General features: G+C 35.9%; 1 protein-coding gene across 1 annotated transcript in view; it reads left to right on the forward strand.

Moving 5' to 3' along the window:
* The window catches only part of ERC2 (ELKS/RAB6-interacting/CAST family member 2), a 366,168-nt gene that overhangs the window by 220,779 nt on the left and 123,889 nt on the right, over positions 1-21,500 (forward strand). The window contains exon 13 of the mRNA XM_009880932.1: positions 9,795-9,930. Coding sequence (XP_009879234.1) covers positions 9,795-9,930 — 136 coding nt within the window. The remainder of the gene's footprint in view (positions 1-9,794; positions 9,931-21,500) is intronic.

Genomic DNA, 21,500 nt, shown 5'->3' on the forward strand with positions numbered 1-21,500 from the left:
TCTAGGGCTTTGGAGGGAACTGTGTCAGACTAAACACTTCTTAAACAAAGATTTTGGAAAACTTCCCAGATTGTGTGTTAGGTAAACCCTTCCTCCCACGTTTTTGTCTTTGAGGTGAGAACTGTTTCAGTGACTTCTGTGACACTTGCTTTATTTCTACCAGGCAGAGTTCTTGGTTCTCTCAAGGCAACAATATATTCTTTTTTTGGTGCGTTTGGAGGCAAAAAAGTTGTCACACTGAAGCACTATCATAATCTGAGTATTAAGAAATCTTAAACTAGGCTTCAAACATTTGAGATGTAAAGGAGGGGAAAGAAGAAGAAGAAAATAGGATTATTTGAATTTGTGGCTTTATTTTTCTTTTTTAAACCCAGCAATAAAATTGCCTTGTGTTTTTTGAGACCTATAGATCTGTGTGGGCTGCAAGCTTGCTCCTTTGAGTGAAACTGAAATAGCTATGTAATCTATTAGTAACAGGAGCTGGGAATGTAATGAAGAGCTTGAATATACTAAAATTCATTTATCTTAATTGGTAACTCTGGGCATTACAGCAGTAACTGGAGAATTAGGGATGTGGTAATCAAATTCTTTGGCGATTTAAAAAATATTGTTTGGCTTGGATGGGGGTTTTTGCCCATTTTTTTGCACTGGTCATTTTGATTCCAGTCCTTTGTATCAACATAGAGAGAAAACAGAGGGTGCTTCTTAGTTCTCCTGTTGAGTAGATGTTATGACGTGAAGTTTGCTGTAGTCTCATCTTCAGGTGAATGGCAGGAAAACCAAGCGTTCTTCAGTAACAGATGACAATATTAACTTCTTGTGATAATATTCTCTGAGGTGTATAGCAGAATAGTGGCCTTTATTACTGAAGGGTAAAGTCAGTGCGGCCAAAGTTAACCAGAGAGTATTACCTTCCTCCAAATTCTCTTGTCCAAAAGCAAAACAAAATTTTACTCTGTTGTCATAAGCTTATTTCATGGGTCTTAGTGTCCCCTGTTAGCCTTCCTGGCGGCAGGGGCAATCCAGCCCCAGGGTGACAACGTTTTCCTGCCTTTCCAGGAGGCATCCACTCAAACTTTCCTTCTCATCCTATATTATAATAGACGTGCTGAGAAAGCTGAGCTACTCTCATTTATGCCACTGTAGAATGGATATTTGTTTCAGTTACAAGATCAAATGGCACCACTGTAAAAATGAAATTGTGTTACAGGGTCAGCTGTAGGATGGTAGGTTATGTTGTTACGCAGTTTAGGAGTTTAAACAATTATAAAGGCAATTAGTTCAGGCAGGTGAAGTCTTGCCCCTGCTGCTTTTCAGTGGAGAGGGGAAAATATAGTTCTTCTATAGAGAAAAGGAAAAGAGTGGGAATAAGATCTGCTAGATATTCTGCTCTGGAATAGTGAGGGCAAGAAGGGAAAAGGTGAGACAGGATTTTTTTTCTCTAGTAGGGTAATTGGTTAGTCAGACATGCAAAGAAAGGAATCCCTTGGGATTTGGGGATGAAGTATTGCTCAAAAATGTGGTCTTTATGAAAGCAGACATGGAAAAAAATCTGTTTATTTCTTTCGAGTCTGTCTAAACAAAAATCAAGGAATGATTTTATTTTTTTTTCCTTAGGAAGTCTTCATTCAAAACGTTTTATTCATATGTGCCTATGTAGTAGTCTGTAGTAATCTGGGAGCTTTTTATGTTAAATTTTCACATTAAAAGCAGAAAGACTTCCAAATTCAAATGAAGCAGAAGAAATGTTATTTTGTAAAATGGTGTAATAGCTTTGAAATAGAGAATGGAGCTGATTTACACCAGTGTTATACTTTAGTTCCAGATTAATCAGTATGAGCCGTGTCCTCCTGAAGGCGGACAATTATCAGGTCACTTGTAGTCTCAGAATTTGGGTGCATTGTATGGTGTTATCAAATGAAATAAAGAGGCTGTGCAGAGAAAGTATTACAAGTTTTGGCACCATTTTTAACAAAGTAACAGATATTCATAGCAGCTTTGTCATCAGACTGTTGGAATAACCAGAGACAAAACCCCAAATGAAAGAATTACCCTGGAGGGGGAAACATATTAGAAGTGGTAAATTGCTTAATTATAGCTTTGGGATCGACTTAGGCTCCATTCTACATATGTTGCTTGTTTTATGGGTGGTGTATATTGTGTCAGTGGTGAATATGCACTTGGTGTGGGTTGTGGATCAATTTTGGTAAGGCTTCACTGAAACAGTTCACACCGATGCATTTATATATACATTTTCCTGTGTTTTGAGGATTCTGTATTGGGAGAATCAGACAGCTATTTTGCACCTTTGTTTTTCCCCTTTTTGCTACTGCAGTTGTGACACACCTTACTTCAATGAGGAATACTCTTCTGGGCAGCTTTAGACATACTAATTCTTTTCTCACTCACAACAAGTGCACTAGCAAGAAATAATTGCATTCTGTCTTGCTGTAAGATGACATGTTTGTGAGTCAGTGGACCTCACAGAAAAGGTCATTGTCTACAATGGTGATATGGCTCCGCAGTTTTGTGGTCAGTAGATTTCATTTTACAAAGAGAAAGGCAAAATGCTTATGAAATAAAAAATTATATGTTAATAAATTTTAATCTGTTTTCTTCCTGTGGTTACTATCGTTACTCTCTGCCATTTTATATCAGGGCATGAATTTCTTTGATCTAGACGAATGATTTGGCCTGGAATGTACAAGCATTGCTTCTGAACATCATCTAATTCATTAAAAAAAGGGTCAGTCCCAATATAATTTTTGCCATTCAGGGAGAAAGAATAGAAGTTATTTTGAAGCTCAGCTCTGCTGGACACACTGGCTGTGTCAAAGAAATTATTTCTTAATAGTTGGGATGATTGCTTTTGGTTTTGCATTTAAGGTATTCTTTATTTTTTTAATCATCGTGAAAATTGTATTACTTAAGAAAATAAAAAAGGTTAAGAATAAGGAAGCCCTCCAAATTTTAAAAGATGTTTGGATACTAATAATTCTTTAGGTTATAGAATCTGGATTAAAAAAAAACACAATAATCTGAAAGTTTTTGTAAATAAAGAGGAAGATACTGTTTAGGTTTTTATTAGCATATCGTAAGTGTTAGGGTGACTAGAGTCTAACTTATTAAATAAATTTAGCAGTCAAGGAGGGATTTCTTTTTGAAAAATGATGGTTATTTGAGGTATGTTATATTTTCTTTGTCATATCAAAATTTCAGCTTGTCATGGATATAGGTTTTCTTATCATGATAATACCTATTTTCCCCAGACAAATCCATCTATGGGTTGTAAGTGAATAAACAGGGTCCTTGCATATTTGTCAGGAACGTGTCTGTCAGTAACCCTCTTAACATCTCTTGTGATGTTTACAGTTTGCTGGAGAACCCATCTTTGGTTTTCAGGTTCAGATTGGTAGTAGCAAATACATTTGTGGTAGACAAAAATGCCAGAAAGAATACTTAACTTTGTTCATATATTGATGGAAATTCTTATTCTTATGGATTTCAATTGAGTTGGATCTGAATTTTAAAGAATTACCCTTATGCTGCTGTTTTAGTCTTGACTCAAAAAATTAAATGGGAACCTAGGTGTACATTTTTGACAGTGAGAACTGAATTGTTGGAAATATTTCTGCTGAGTCTTACTGAAGTAATGTAGTTCAGAATGGACATTCACATGGACAGGATTTGCAGGATCAGGTCTTCTGCATGACTAGCTACTGAGATCCAGAGTGCCTAGTAAAATGTAGAGATTTGTTTTATTGCTCACATATGTGAATTGTTTGCAAAGGTATGGACTATTTATAATGGAGAAAGAGATGACCTGTTAAAAAGAAAAATTAATTTTTCAAGTGATGATGTTGGTCATATTCTACCCAGCGCATGCCTACAACAATAATTGAAGTTGTTGATTATTTTAAATATGTACACTAGATTAAATTTTAAAATGTATTTTTGAGACTTTCCTATTGTATAGAAATTACTTGTTTTGATTAAATCTTTGTATTTCATGTTTCTTTTTTTCCCCTGAAAACATTGTTTGATAAGTGTCTTGCACTCTACCTTTATTTTTTTATTTCCTGAGGAGTACAGGTTTCCAGCATACTGGAGAATTTTTTGATTGACTTTCAGACAGCTGGTCCCATTGTAATGCTGTTTAATGTGATGAAAATTATTACAGAAACATATTCCATTAGAAAATGTTACAGATTTTGCTCTTGGGAGTATTTTACACGTCTGCATTTTTTGGATGCTTTGAGGAAAAAGAAATCTTTATGAAATAGAGTAAAGGCTATACTAAGCATGTAACACTTAGTTTTGGCTGACATTACCAACTTTTTGGCCAAAGTACCCAGGTGGCTAATTAAAGGTGGGAATTTAATGAAATAGTGTGATTTTCTATAGCTATCAGAGATGAAAGCATTGGAGTTTAGACAACAGTTACGCAGTACTGTAAAATGCAATCTGAAAGATACATATATGCAGAAACTAAATGTTAATATTTGTCCTAAAAAGTTGGACTGAAGGATTTATATGTACTATAGTTAGAACGGCGAGATCAATTTGTGTGCTATTCCAGATGAGGAAGAAAAAAACACAAAGGAACATGGTTAAATGTAGTCATTGTAATTAGTAATATTCATACTAGCAAGAATTAAGTGCTACTACTGTTTTGATATTTGTCTTTCTGCTCATCAAGGGTCTGGGTCTCCATGACACTGATGTCTATTTCTTAAAAATATGTTTCAATTTAAAAAAAATTAAATAGAATGAAGGGCTAGTGTAATTGATGTCAGGGCATCTTGTTATTTGCACAGCAAAATCAAGGGGCTCTAGGTTCTTTGGTCTGGACTTCATAAAAGACAAAGCTATGGGGCTGTATAAGAATTTTTTGCCTTTTCCCTTCACCTGTTTTCTTCGGATCTATGATATTCTAGGTAGACCTAAATTTTTAGCAGTCGTAGTTCAATGGTTCTTCAACAGCATCAGAAATCAGAGCTGCTACAGTCTATTGATTCCTGCGTTGGTGGTCTAAGGCCATTTTTCTGAAAAAGTTGTTGGATATTGAGGAAAACAGATGTGGGCATTGCTATGGCTTAGATAGCTGATTTTAAGTCTACTGCCCACTTGAGGTATAAATTAATGGCTGTGGAGCATTCTGTGTGTTGAAAAAGATTATAGAAAATCATCCCAGGTCAGGAAGATTCAGGAAGAGGAATGGGGAGTTATGACTGGCCAATTTTTAATGGAGTAGCATAGCTACAGTCTACTGTGTATTTATAGTTCAGAGCAAGGGCTTGATCTAGGTTTAAAAAAATTCATGAACTCAGTGTAATGTACAGTAAGGTAGTTTCTAGAGAAGTATATTACTTTATATAATCTTTTTCTCTTCATTAGGAATGAAACATTGTCTAATGTACTAGAAGAATCAAATTTTATTTAGATTCTTTTCTTATATCTGGTGTTCTTCATCTGTTCTTTATTAACTTCCAGTATCATTGTCATCTAGTATTTATGTGGCATGGGTGTTTGCTGGACACTGCTTCTCTATATTGAATGGTCAAATGAGTTGGAAGATGCCTATGAAGTCCTTCAGTTTGTAACTATTTTTTTAAACTATTCAAGATGTGCTTACATTCTAGCTCCATTATGAGGACAACTTAGCTCCACTCTGAATTCTTTTTGTCTGTAGATGAAGCTGCTAGATGTTTTATGACAGTTGCTGACTGGCTATAACCATAGGAACACAAACAGAAATTTAAATTTGTCACCTGAAAAAGTGTCATTAACCAGCCATTTTAATGTTTGGCAAAGATTAAGCATCTGTGTAAGGTGTTAGTCATCTACGCTGCTTTTTAGACTGCTTGTTTCCTTCTTAAATGTTATGAGCTCAGAACATGGTTTCTTTAAGCCAAATGTGGTCTTGGCACCACTTCAGTGTGCTCTGGGCTTGGGTGCTTTAGAACTAGTTTGAAGGCTGGCTTTCCAGGTATGTGAAGGTTTGAAAATTACAAACACAGCATAGTATTCTGTACTAACTAGTTTGAGATGACTGTAATGCCTAGCTCAGTGATTAAACAATTTAGCTCACTATAAGATAATAGATACCCAACTTCAAAATGAACTGTAACAATATGGAAAATTGGAAAGTTGTGGATTTCGTCTTACTGCTTTGGGGTAGTTGGGCTATCAAGCATAATGCTTTTGCATATATTTTAGTATCAGAATATGGTTAACAAGTGAGGGTAAGATCAATTCTAATGCCCAGACCCCTGAAGCATACGTTTCAGATTCTGAAGACATATGCCTTAAACAGTAATGTTTTATTTATTTTATTCTGTCTAATGAATTTTGTGGTCTTATAGCTTTAAATTGAAACAGTGTAGCAGAACACTTAAAACTAATGCCTCATGATAAAGTATAATGTAGACTCTGCTATGCGTATCAGCATAGCTACTAGTAAACTGTGTGGATATTTTGTATCCTATATGGCAATGGCATATGATATTGTGTACCTTTCCCAAATATTTTTTCTATTTCTCATGCATAATCTTTACTTATCCTAATCTTTTTTATTCAAAAGCATTTTAGAAACAGAGCCATGTGAAAAAATACCAGAGGAAGCATACTCAAAAATATTCTGAATCGAGGTTTATATTTGATGTATTTGCTATTAAAAAAAAAAAAAAAAAAGGTGGGGAATGTGTTCTTGCATTTATTTCCTCTAGTGAACTTCTCCTGTATCTTAAATGCAGGCCTAAAAGGAAACTACTCAGCTAGGCTTTTTAATTGTAGCATTTTCTTTCCGTTTCCATAGGCATGTAGTTAGTTGTGGAAGAAAGAGAGGCTATGACACAGCTTTCTTTTATTTCCTTCTCTTCAAGATTTTGCATATCACAGGCACCAGATGTTTTCCTTTGCAGCTTTACCATGTTCTACTTTTCAGTGTGGCATTAGCCAGAAACTGAAATGGGAAGTTGTGAGAGGGGAAGGGTGATGAAAGAAGCAGTTAGCATTGGCATAAAATTGAAGTTCTTACAGAGATTAAATATAAATTAATTTATCATTTACTCAGCATTAGATTGAAAACCATTTTATATTTTAACAGCACAAAGTCATAATACACCGCCAAAATTTCTGCCAAATACCACATTTATATATGAAGTTGTGAAAGTCATTTTCATTTTATGCTGATTAGGTCTATTCTTACAATTATGCAACATCGACCCATGAAAGAGAACTAATTTTCACTTGGAGCTGCACAGAGCATCTAATGTATATGTGAATAGTTGATTTAGAAAGACAAAGGGCATCACTCAAATTCTTGAGGAAATTTAGTAAAAAATAGACAACTCAATAGCTAAACCCATCATATTCTTCAAGACCTAGAAACAAGTTTAAACTGGAGCAGGCAATTTCTGCTTGTTTTTTTATTAATCTCTCAGTGTAACTTTGACAGAAATACTCCTGCTGTTTTTCACACTGTCATGTTGCTTTATTATTGGTTAGCTGTGGTAGGCTCTTGTGTTTTGCAGAAAATTAACCTTTCTTACAACACTATGAAAAAAGTACTGGTGGTTTATGCTATGCTGCCAGGCCTATTGAGGTAGGCCTCATGTAGGCAGGTTTCTTCTGACCATCGTATAGTGTATTTTTTTTGTTCTCAAGTGAACTTAATTTGGGGATTTAAACATGATGGCAAAAATCTACCAAACGACAGCTGTAGTGCTGTACTGATGGTCTCTTTCAGCTGGGAAAAAGGTGTTGTTTCCTAGGAGTCTTGTCATTTTGTTAAAGGTATGTCTAAAGAGGAAAGAGTCTCTTTAGGTGTGTGGTTTATTAGAACTATATCTGGGTACTATAAAAAATATTAAAAATACAAAAAAATGTAAAAAATATTTGAGAATATTTAAGGAAGATACAGGCTAAGATCTCAAAGTCTCTAGCGCTGCAGAATTCTAACTCCTGACTAGAGTTGGTTCCACCTGGAGAAGCTCAGCTGTTCATCTTCCAAGCACCGTTTTGTGTAATATAGAAATCATTGTACTAAAATAAATTTCAAAACAATGTTTTTTGATAATTTTTTTCTCTCAAACTAGTCTATTTTCTGGTAACAATGTCTTGTTGGGGATTCTTTTAGCTTTATGGTATGTACAGTCTTCACAAATTTTATTTCTAACGTTAAAAAATTAATGCAAAAGACAAATGCTGGAAACAGATGATCAGTTAGGCTAATCTACCTTTTTGTGCCTGTGTGTAACAGGCTGATGCAAACTCTTGAACACAGCTACAGGATAAATGTGTTTTTCAAACAGAGGAGTTTATACTTGTATTTTTAAAAAACTATCTGTGAGCTTGATGTAGATTATTTTAAAAAGTGAAGATTTGTATTTGAATTAGTTGTACCCACTTTTATTCTTCTAGGCAAGTTGAAGTTACTTTTTTTAGTAATAATAGATTAGCTTTTCTGTTAGGTACTGTACCTACAAACTTGTATGTGAAGTGTCTTCTAAGAATTTTCAATACTGCATCCACATCTATTGATTAGAGATTCATTGTTAATTTTTCACAATAAATAAGTAGTGAAAAAAACAGTGGTAGGAACAAAGAAACCATTGATAGAAGGAAATATGAAATGACCTAGTTTCTTTAGCATAATAAAATCAGTGCAAGAAATGTATTCTCTGGCTTTATTTTTTTTCACTGCAAGATCTAATGTGGAAGCAACAGAGACATTTTCAGTGATCCTTTTGGGCATTGAATAATATTCTCTTCATTTCCCAAATTAGGATTAGTGCGTAGATCTCATTAGGAATTTGCACATGACTTTATTTTTATATACATAAAAGGAAGCAAATTCCTCAAAGTCAATGAAAGTCGGGAAAATAATAGCTAAGAATCCAAGCAGGTAGAAAGCATTACTGGAAGGATATTTTTTCAGTGCCTACCAGGCAAAATTAGCTTGTCTTCTTTCTTAAAAGGGTGTATGCTAAGTATCCGAATCACGAAAGTTTCTGGTAACTTAATGAATAAGATCCACAGCAAAAGATAATTAAACCTTGAAAGAATTTAGTTTTGTTTTTTTTTTACTTGAGTACAGTCTTAACAAAAGAAAATAGATAACGGTGGTAGGCTGTTTCATTTTCATTAGAAGTTACTTGTAAATCTATTTGTTGATGGTCTTCTGTAGAAAGAAGTCTCATTATTAAATAAGGTAGAAATTTAATGTTTTTGTTATGCACAAAGCTATTTGTAAAGGTATCCCTTATTCTTCATGGCATATTTATGATCTGACCTTCTACCCCCTCACACTTTAATCCTTAGAAATGTTGTATTTATAGTCCAGGTTTTCCAAAATAGAATTTCACAACGTATGTTAGTCATCACCTTCGCCTTCTGCTTCCTTTGAAATTAATGCTACTTAAAGCACCCATTAAAATTGTTCCCAAACTGACTGAGTGTGTAAGGATTGTTGGATAATCTCCCTCTGTTATAACAACAATTTTTCTGTGTAGTGTATATATAACATGTATATTTGTGAGCAAACGATAAAACAGAAAAAAATCTTGGTGGCCCAAATAATTGCTTTACCATTGTATAATCTGGTGTTATTAAAGCTGGTTTGATATGCCATCTTGAAAACAAGGTGAAGCTGTATTGTTTACATCTGATACTTGGAATACTTGTATCTGTTGGAGAATCATTGTCCTGTGTCATAGTCACAAGTCAATTTATAGAGAAAAAGAAGTGATTGCAGTTATTAACACGAGTGCATATGTGTATACAATTCTTAGACATATGAAGGACCAAAACAAGAAGGTTGCCAATCTGAAGCACAATCAGCAAATGGAGAAAAAGAAGAATGCACAGTTGCTGGAAGAAGTTCGTAGGCGAGAGGACAATATGACTGACAACTCTCAACATTTACAAGTGAGTTTAATCTTCAATTTTGTTTTAAAACCATCAAAGTAATTACACTTATATTTCACTGTATCTCTTACAGGGTGTATAATGTATCTCTAACCACAAAGAGCTGATGGCTCTCTCCTTTCCTACCAGAGGATGCACTACTGACTTCAGTTGCATCCATGAAATATTTACTATTTATGGTGAGGAAAAAACAATAGAATTTGAAGCACTTTCCTCACAAGGGCTGTATTTTACTTATTTAAAATCAAGTAGGTCGTTATAGCTTGTTTTGAACAGAGTCAGAAAATAGAAGGATAATTATCCTTTCTGGATTCTATTTCTGTGCTATTCACAGCATTATATTCACAAACCATAGCGAGGTTATATAGTGTGGTTATGAATGTTTGGCATGTTTGACTATCAAATAGTAGCGTGCTGTGATTTTTATTTTTCTTTTTTTTCTTTTTTTAAACTGGGCATATCTGGGTGATTAGCTCTGTAAAATACAGTTTAGTTTTTCAAGAGCATTCAGTTGTATTACCGAAATTCTGCCATGTGTTCCAGTGTGGAGGTTAAATGCAAAAACATTTGAGACCCGTGAGCCCATTCCTGTTCATGTTTCTAGATGTAGCTCTTCACACTAAGTTCCATTGCCTGGGAGTGGAATTCTGTATCAGCAGGGATATCATCGTCTGGTTGCACACTCAAATAATTTGATGAGTGTGGTTTGGTCTTATTAACACTCTGTACATGCATATGTAGTGGGTTAAATGGGTAAGGATAGATTGTCTGACAGGGTAATAGTGAATCTAGAATCCTCACCAAAGATGATTTTTATCTTACGTACTTAGATGTAGCATAGGAGACCACTGGAGAAAGCTGTAGCTGTCTCATTTGACAGATCTCTTATAATCATTACTGTACAGTTACATCAGTGACTTTTTTCTTAAAGTTGGAAAGAAATGGTTGTCCTATATCTCTTTTTTATTTAAGATAGGCTTTGAACCTTATTCCAGGAGAATTTCTACAGTTTGGAAGTTATTGAGTTCAGGCATTGAGATGTGAAAGATAATTAGCTGATCTGATGAAATGATACATTAAATGATACATAGTAGGGAATTTGTATTAAAGTCCACAAAACAAGCTTGATGCTTGACTTAAAAATTATCCTCTGAGATCTAACCGTGAAAAACTATGAAGAGAAGTACCGATTTCTGTCCAGAACATCAATGCCTCCACACCCAGTGTTTATAGGCAAGTCTAATTTACAGTGCAAAATATTAATTTTGCCTTGATCTGGTTAATATAATGGGTTTCTGGAAAATTTCCAATACATGGAATTTGACCCTCACATGCTTCATATGGTACTGTGTTATCTCATGTATTCCTGTATGGAAAATGGAGAAATCAACAGCAAACCTCTCTTCAGGTTTGTGTTGCTGAAACTCTATGTCAGAATCAAGTTCAGGAAATGATACATTATTTATGCATCAGTGTAGTGTTATGTATACTTTATAACCTTGGTTGTTACATACTGATTATTATTGCAAGTGATATAGTAATAAAACCTTGTGAAGTATTTGGTCTGACAATGTGATACATCAAAATTAAATTTTAGTGTTAAGCAGCTACTTATAATTAATGTGGTTCAGTAAAGAGAATATATTAGAGTTTTATTTTTCAGTATTATTTTGGAAATCTATCAGAGTGGCGTGATCACTAGAGAACACAAGTCATTCCTGTGGCTTTTGATGTTAACTGCTATATTTGGAGCTTTCAAGTCATGTGATGGGAATGGGTCTACCAAATGGAAGTAGTACGGCTGAACATCCTGAATTTAGAAAGAAAAAACCTTGTCTAGTGTATAGCTCTTCTGTGCTGTTCACTTGCTATAAAACATTTACACACTATGAGCAGTTTATGAAAACCAGTTAGCTGAGAACTGTTACTTCTCTTTTACTAGGCCTTAAAATGTTAATATTTTAATATTGCGTACTTCAACACATTGCTTTCAGTAATGTATGTGTGTCTGTGTTGTGGCCCATCCTACGCTTGCTGAGCTGCTGGGAAAGTGAAAAAGAGAGGATACCAGCTGCTTCTGCCTGTCAGTAGGTGCTCTGCATTCTCCAGCTCAGCCTCCAGCAGTTGCAAGAACAGGAGGAAGTGAGTATTGGCTGCCTGCGCCACTGGTGTGCTGGTACAGCTGATCCTGCCTTCCGGGGCATAAGCAAAAAGGGCAATCTGCTGCTCTCATCAGTTTGCTGCCATGGCTAGTTGTTATCTTTCCCATGTCTAAAATGTTTCCTCATTTCCTTGGCTTATTTCTTCCTATGACTTTCTTAATGTTGACTGTTGTGTTCACGCAGGGCTGGATGTGTTCTCTCATTGGGGTTTGCTTCTTTAGTGAATTAGACTGGCTGTCGCTGCATGGATCGCTGGAGAGGCAAATCCACCTGAATGAAAATGGCTTGTTTGACGTTACAGATTGAGCCATAAAATACCTGGAGGCGCGCAGTTGCAAATAGAAGTTTGACTCTCCAGCACTATGATGTGTTCAAGTAAATCCCTAAAGAAACAAAGTGAATGGAGAGGGATGGAGAAAAGCAGCCAAACTGATGAGCGTCTGGCAGCTTTTTCCTTCCCGGGCAAATTTAGATACAGAGTTGCTTTGATCTGGTTGGTACAGGAGACGGATACCTTCAAGGGACCCTTTCCAAAATGGGCTTGACAATGTGTCCTTGTATGATTGCTTCTTTCATAAGATTAAGGAAGATGGGGTAGTGGTAGTATCTGGGGCTTTTTTTTTCTTTCTTTTGTTCTTGTGAGGTAAAGGAATTGTTATTTTCTGTGGAAGTTCCTTAGGGTTTGCTTTTGAAAATGAATCATAAAATTCATTGTTCCAGTAAAAGCTCATGATGCTACTTCTGCATCTAATGGAGACATGCCCCTGCCTCACAATTGAGAGCTTGAGGTTTCCCTGTCATGGCAAGATTTGGGGAGCTTTTAGTTGTTCTATGTAAACGCCATGGTGAACCTTGCAAGTAAAGCAAACAGTTTGACATTGAGTAGCGGAGGTAACATGACTCTGATGTGCATTTATTCTGATAGGAGAGTATTTCCATTTAAAGTTTTTCTCTGCTATGGTTACTTTGTTTTGTATGTGTAAGGAAGTTACAAATATTAGCGGAGAATATCAAATCTTGTTCTTATATGAATCTGATAAGTAGGTGTTGACTGGTTAAAAAGCCAAACAAAGTCTAAAGCTCCAGTCAATTAGCCTTGGTATACAAAGGCAATTTTTTCATAAGAGCTGTTTAAGAAAAACCCCTCCTCCTCCATGGAGTTGTTTAAAGAGCAAGTATATCTTAAAATGCAAATGTTACCTTTTAAAAAATTTGATCAAGTGCACTGGTGAATGTAGTTATGATTTTGATTGGCCTGTATGGCTTGTTATTTCAGGGTGATTTTAATTTGAGGCTTTTGTACCTGTTCACATTCTATTTCATGTATTTGGTATAAGATAAATGTTTACTCCTGTAATGTGTAGCCATAAATGCCTGGGTGCAGAGATGGAACACACCTGTTTTCTGCAGGTCCGCATATGCAGCTACATTTGTGAATGTTCTAGATATGCATGTGTTCAAAAGGATACATATAATGCAGTAAGTATAGGTAAAATTATTTTCTTTCCTAAGGGTACAATACTTTCCCCAGGCAGCAAAATATAAACTGCAGTTCTCCTAGTGATGTGATATACAGAATTCAAATTGGGATAATGAATAATCTGACAGAGTAAATTACTTGATCGTTCTTTATTAATTGGCATTTCAATATTGAATTAATATCTTAGTAAACTATGGGGATCTGACCACCTTTTCTCGTCACTGTTTATAGTATCTTCTACTATGTTTAGATCTACTAAACACTATGTTTATAGGCATTTATAGTGCTTGTGTCTATGCGTACTTGTTACATTGTGAATGATGTATTTGAGCTGTTAGGGTAAAGTATATCCCAAAATTCTCTGGCCTGATGAAACGATTGTATTTGTTGGCTAGCTGTGATAAGCTCAGCTGAGAATTGAAGAGCAGTTAGACTAGTCAAATTACATCTACTTCAGCCAAGTCTCAATCCCTTTTGCAGAAGTACTGGAAAAGGTGTAACAGGAAGGCTAGTATAATTGTGCGTGGACCATTCAGGGAGTGGTTGAGGGCAAACTGAAGCAATCGGTTGAAGTGCCATCCATTTTGTACAGCTCAAGTAGGCGCTGAAGCTCTGCCCATTCAGCTGTCCACTTGCTTTCTTGTAGGTTTGAAGAAGTTCAGAAGTCTGTAGTTTCTTTGAAGTTTCAATAGTGTGTAATAGTTTCTGGGGCTTGTAGCATCGTGTATATTTGTGACACTTTTCACTATCTTTTCAGATAAAAGCCTCTCAAAGCTGGTTCATATCCTAGCATCAGTTCTTGCAGGTCAAATTTGAGCCTCTGATGGCCCATCTCGCAGCGCTGCAGGGCCACTGCTGTGATGGAGAGTGCCCTGGGATGCCTTGGGAGGGAATTCACTTTGGTTCCCTCAGCTATAATTGTGAGTGATGCTTCAGGTGTGGTTTTGGGGGGTTATTTGGATCACTGTAAAATTGGAAACATCAGGGAGCAGACTTCAGATTAATTCTTGGGAATGAAGAATAGTTGTGAGGTTTTCTGCTTTTTCCTTCCACAAATCAAGGGCAGACCTGTGCAAATCTTGCCAAACGTGATGGTCATATATTACATAAAGCATCACAGCAGGAGAGCTGGCCCTTGAACACTTTATCGTGAATTTTTTTGAGAATGGTGTATCAAACATGCCTTCATTTTTCTCTCTTTTTTGTCTGTCTTAAAAAGATAAGCCTTTTTGGGAAATGCTGAGCTAAGAAATATACAGCCATTATGTCATAAAGTTGTGCATAATTCCTCAAATCTCTTTGCAGGATCTTGAAATGTTATATAGATGTGAGACGTGTTTATTTCCTGAGATATGTTTTCTTTGATTCTTGTATGGAACATGTTTGTTCCAGTAACACTGTTACCTCAATAGAATTGGGAAAGAAAATATTGGCATAACATTGAGAACTCGAATGGGTTTGGTTTTGATTCTGATTTTCAAACCTGCTGTAATAACAACAACAAAGTCCTTTCTTTTCTCTAGAGTAAACAATAAGAATGTGCATGTAATAATATTCCCATATGTCTCATCACATAGGCTCAAGGGAAATTAAATATATGTTTTTGTCTGATTATACTTATAATAAATGTAAAGTATCAATTTAATAAGTGAATTGAATCTTATATAATCATATCTGTACTAAGTCCAGAAACACTTCTCTGAAAACTGTGTTCAAACTGTCAAAATGTCATAAAAGAAGTGCAGGGATGAGCCTGGAAACAAAGTGGAAAAGTTTAATACCCTGTTCTCTTCTGATCTACATGGCTTCTGTGTGTTTCTGCCTTCTCTTCTGGTTTATCTGCTGGAAAAGCTTTTTGACTCTCTCAGTGTTTTAAATGCTTGGGTTATTTGTCTCAATTCTCTTCTAGGTAGGTTGGATATTTTGGGGGGCAGAAATCCACATGCTGAAAAGATATTTCACTAAAAAAAATTGTCTTTGAGTGAGACAATGTATAATTCTCACTGATTTCAAATATCATATACAGGCAGCTTGATCAATGCTCTAAGCCTGATGTACTGTGAAACAGATTGTGTACACACCTACATTTTCCAGGTATACATATCTCGCTTTTTAAACAGAGTCCAGCATGTCAGCCTTGGTTTGTCACTGGACATACTGAGGCAAGGCAAGAAAACTAGTTTTTCAATAGTTTCACACTGACTGGAAATGTAGTCTCAGGTAATGAATAAAACGTGATCGGGAGCAAGTCCTATCAAAAGAGATATAAGAACTGGGTAGTTAATGTGCTGTCTGATTCTTGCCACGTGAATGTGGTACCTTACTCACTACTGTGATATCTTACTCACTGAAAATAGCTCCGAAGAGATTTCAGAGCTAGTCAGCGTGAATCCTTAAACTTGGATTTGTTTCTTTATTTTTTACTCTGTGCTTCAGCATGTAATTTTCATCTCCATAATAGTTCTAGAAGTACAAAATATACTGAAGACATAGCATCTTACTGTATGTTATGTCTGTGTCTTTTAAAATAAAATAGAAGCATGGCCTAAACAAGGGGTATACCTGACATTAGTTTATTATGATTTTTCTCTTAATGCAGTGTATTTCCTACTGCATTGTCTCAAAAACTTTGAAACTATAATATTAATAAAAAGAGGAAGCTAGGGAATGAGGTGAAGTCCTGCAAATAAAAATGAACAGAGCAGTGTAATCGGTTCAGAGCCAGAGGAAACAGTCATGACTGTTCTGCAGACAGGCATTAGTGTACGTAGCTGACATAAGGCAGGAGAGAATTCATTGCATAAACACATAGCTTTGTATTTATTAGTGCTAAAATACATATGTAGTGAGAAAACTCAGCCTTTTAGGAGGTTAAAATCATGAGTTATTGTATTAAAAGCGAATTCTAGTTTAAGCATGCATCTGAAGCTGGACCTATACCCCTCTGGAAGGCTTTCATAATTCTGAGTGTTTAAGAGATTCTGTATGTTTCTGTCTTCAGAAGACTGGTCATTTTTGGGGAAGATGGAGATAAAGTTGGGATTTTGCCTCTTACCCCATTCCTCTCTGATTTCCACAATGTGCATGCATGAAACACACATTGTGGTCTAGCTCTGATGAGTAGAATTGCTCCCTACCTCTCATTCAGCTGTGGGCGGAGGATAAGGGGAAATAGATTACTTTCTTGATATTGCGAGCAATCAGAACACACAGATGAGATATGATGGAGATAGACTTTTGGAAATATGTACAAAGGCAAGAAAGGTTGCAATGCTTGTGAAGTTCTTACCTCTTGATAAGATTTCTGCTATCAGATACCAATATTTTGAAACAAAAGTTGAGTTTTAGCAAGTCTGTGTCAGAGTCAGCTGCAACAAGTCTTTCAGACTTTGTGTAAGTTAATAAAGAATCATAAGGATTTGGAACCAGTTCCGTGACAAATTCAGAAGATGGGGTAAGCTACAGCAAGAATGAAGTTCTCCCTTTAAAGCTCCCATGGACTTGTTTGTGGAAAATACAGAATAGAAACTTATTTTTATTATGATTGTAGTGAGTTAAAAACTTATTTTACCAGAACTTTTCTACAATTAAAACAGAAGCTTAATGATGCACGTGATATTTAAGACAGAAGACTATGATGGTCTTGTGTTGTAGATGTCCTATTTAATATTGTAGCCCGTGCAGAAATATTTTTGACAACAAGCTTACTTCCGAAGTTTCACACTAAATTGTAAATTTTTCTACTGGATACATTTTTTCAAGCTGTTGCAAGTAATTTCTAAGTGAGTTGATTCCAAGTGCAAGTGAGCAATTTTTGGAATTTTTGGCCAAGTTCTCCATATATAGTCTGTTACGTTAATGAACTAACATATGAAGAAATGTAAAAGTCAAGATTTTATGCTAGTTTTCTGTAGCACATCTACAGAATTCTCTTCAATTTATTGCTTGAAAACTAAAATACGTTCTTGTATGTTTCTCTTCTCAAGCTATAGGTTCCTTGGGGACTGTAAAGTTTCATCTTTGAGTGGTTAAGCTGAAGTTTGGTCAATTTGTAAGAAAATTAGTGTTCGTGTACATATCAAATAGTTTTACCCCATAAAGCAAGAGTTATATACTAGCAAATGGAGAGAACCTGGCACAGTAGATTACACAGTTGTGCACATTAGTGATGCGTTAATGGGTACTTCCTTTGGCATTTCTTTGCTTCTCTAATTATAGCTGGATTTTGCCAAGATAGAGTGTAGCTAATAACTACAACCTCAAAAATGTCCAGCCTTCAGCAAAATGTACAGCTTATTATAAATTTCACACAGCTCAGGGAACCTTTTTTCTCTTGTGAATATCTTGGAAAAAGGCAGGAATTGCATTTTCCTAAAGCAGTCCTTTTCATGTAGTTGAACATAAATTTTTAATAGACATTTTGAAAAAGTAGGACTTAATAAACTATCTTTTCTGTGACCAATTTATAAAAAAAAAATCTTTGAATGGAGACTCAGGCAGTGGGTAATAGAAAAAATAAATAAGCCTGTGATGATGTAGTGCCATATATTAAAAGATGATTACCAGGTTAGAAGTGCATACTTACAAAAATCAGACTAATCAATTAAAACACACGTAAAACTATTGAAGACACAGCTTGTGAACTTACCTTCAGATTTCCAACATAATATAAATATAAATTCAGATTGTAAATATGGATGGACATTTAGGAATTTTCCTTCCTTGGCTTGTGGAAGTTCCATAAGTTGTGGATAAATTCCATATGTGTTGCTGAAACGTGTGTTGAACTTCAGCCAGTAGTTTAGGATCATGTTGAAGAAAATATTTCTAAAAGGTTTCAGATGAAGAGAAGTATTTGAGAGTCTACAGAGGGCAGGAAGGTTGATTGGTAGGTCTGAGGATCAATACCAGAAGTGTTTTTATTCTTTGGGGATTTACTTTGACATTTGTTTTCATTGTGCAGTGTAATCCCCAGAAGCCAAAACTACTCTTGTTATAAAATGTCCCTATAGACAATCTGTGAAAATCTCACCTGAAGATCAATTTCTACTAGACTCACAGTCTCTTAAATCTTGTTTCCTTTGTCATAATTGGTAGGCTGAGAGAAGTGACTCAGTGTTCTGTGCTATGTTGTTCTAACAAGCTGTAATATAAAAAAAAAGTTTAGTGGGTAAAACATTATTAGTGCAACTGTTGTATGTAGTCACGTCCTGTCTTTTGTCTTGAGTATTATGTTATATTAGTATATGTATGTAGAAAATAACATTAATTTTATTCTTAGAACGATCCCAATTTATTACTTTTGGATTTTTAAGCAAGTACACACTATTACAGAACGTGATATGTAATCATTAATACAACCTTTGCACTATTACAAGGACTTCTAGCGCATGCGTATCAGGAAGTCAGAATACTGACTTTCTCATCTTTCTCAGTTTCTACAGTTAAGTCGGAAACATAACATTTTTCAGTGTTGTCTAAGTAACCATAATTCACTGACTTCAATACCCAAGAATAAAACCTGGATATCTTGATTTGCAAGCAAAGTTAAATTTATATATTCTAATATAATTATTTAGAAATCCGTGAACTGCAATTATTGACAAGTATTTTATTTTTAAATTAAGTAAGTTATTTCTACTATGTGCTTTAATAAGTGCTATATTAGTTAAAAAGGGCATATATGGCAGGGCACTGGCAAAAAAAAAAGATCCTGTTGGAAAAAACAAAACTGCAACAATAGGAAACAGGAAAAATTTATCGTGATACACCTTTTTTTCTCCCCTTCAATATTTATGTAATAACTCACACATGTGGGACTGTAGTCCCATGTAGTCTCCAGGGGGCAATCACATTCAACATGCATCAAAAGAAATAGTTCAGTTAAACCAACTCTCCCTACCCAGCAATAATTACCACAGGTTTACACTGAGATATAGTTGCAAAAGGTTAGTCAGTAGGGCATCTGCAAATCAAGTCATATGTCAACTCTACATCAATAACCTCATTATAATAGATGTTAGTATTTCAGCACATGACTGTCCAATATAGCATTCCACATATAGTTCATTTTTAACTTTTACATTGACTTATAGCTCGTCTAATATTTTACTAACTTATGTATTTAAACACTCTATATTACATAAATTATAATCAATGACAAAAACAATGATTTAGATTGAAATTCTGCAAAGTGAAATTGCAATAAAATGTCTGACCCTATTTGTATAGCTGTCTTCAATATAAGATGAATATATGAGGTTTAACCCTGTAATATAAAAGCAGTATAATGGAAATTTGTATTATCATAGATTTTCCAATTTAGGCATTGCTTAAAAATGTTACCTATACATTTTTTTTATTTCCAGTTTTCACAAAAGAAAGCCGTTTTCCTATATATAAGTAATCATGTTTTAAAAATACAGCTGATTAGCTAAATTCTATGCAAACTGCATCTCTATATACTTTGTTATATTTGTAGCTTATCCATGGGCTATAACATTTTTTGTTGAAAGTTTGATAGGTTGGATGACAATATAAAAAGTTTTTCAAAAACCTCCTTGTGGAGGCTCAGATTTCTAGCTGGTTTCATAACTTGTTCTTGTTGTATTTACCTGTTTGTAACCAGTGCTAGCTGTTGGTTGTTGCCGTTTGTCACTCTCCATAGATCATTTTGAATAGCATGCAAGTCTTACTAAAACATCTGGTCAGTAACCAAAGTTCTGCTTGAGGTAAGCCTAAGCAGAATTATTTTGGTTGGTTGCTAATAAGTCAGGTTTATACCACTTATCTCTCGTCGTAAGTGTTCAGTAACAGCCTTATACACTATTACTTAGAGACTACCTCCTGTTACAGACTGGAAAGAGAAGGGAGGTGAAGGCTTTTGAGATGGTCCCCTACAACATCATTCTCTCTAAATTGGAGAGAGATTAATTTGATGGGTGGACTTTTTAGTGGACACGGAGTTGGTTGGATGGTCACATCCAGAGGGTAGTGTTCAACAGCTCAATGTCCAAATGGAGATTGGTGACGAGTGGTGTCCCTCAGGGGTCTGTATCTGGACCAGTACTGTTTAATATATCTTCATCAATGACATAGTGGGATTGAGTGCACCCTCAGCAAGTTTGCAGATGACACCAAGCTGAGTGGTGCATCTGACATGCCTGAGGGATGAGATGCAATCCAGAGGGACCTGGAAAATCTTGCAAAGTGGGCCCATGTGAGCCTCATGACATTCAACAAGGTCAAATACAAGGTACTGCAGCTGGGTCAGGGCAACCCCCAGTATCAACACAGGCTGGGTAGAGAATGGATTAAGAGCAGCCCTGAGGAGAAGGACTTGGGGATACTGGTGGATGAAAAGCTGCACACGAGCCAGCAATGTGTGCTCACATCCCAGAAAGCCAACCACATCCTGGGCTGCATCAAAAGAAGCGTGGCCAGCAGGTCGAGGGAGGTGATCCTGCCCCTCTACTCCACTCTGGTGAGACCCCACCTGGAGTCCAGCTCTGGAGCCCTCAGCACAGGAAAGACATGGACCTGTTGGAGCAGGTCCAGAGAAGGGTCACAAAGATGGTCAGAGGGATGAAACACCTCTCCTGTGAGGACAGGCTGAGACAGTTGGGGTTGCTCAGCCTGGAGAAGGGAATGCTCTGGGGAGACCTTACTGCAGCCTTTCAGTACTTGAAGGGGGCTGACAAGAAAGATGAGGACAAACTTTTGTTATGATAGGACAAGGGGTAATGGCTTGTAAACTAAAAGAGGGTAGATTCAGACTAGATACAAGGAAGAAATTTTTTACAATTAGGGTGGTGAAGCACTCACACAGGTTTCCCAGAGAGGTAATAGATGCCCCATCACCGGAAACGTTCAAGGTCAGGTTGGATGGGGCTCTGACCAACCTGGTCTAGTGGAAGATGTCCCTGCTC

This window comes from Charadrius vociferus, unplaced genomic scaffold (assembly GCF_000708025.1).
Source record: "Charadrius vociferus isolate BGI_N301 unplaced genomic scaffold, ASM70802v2 scaffold63, whole genome shotgun sequence".
NCBI classification, from domain to species: domain Eukaryota; kingdom Metazoa; phylum Chordata; class Aves; order Charadriiformes; family Charadriidae; genus Charadrius; species Charadrius vociferus.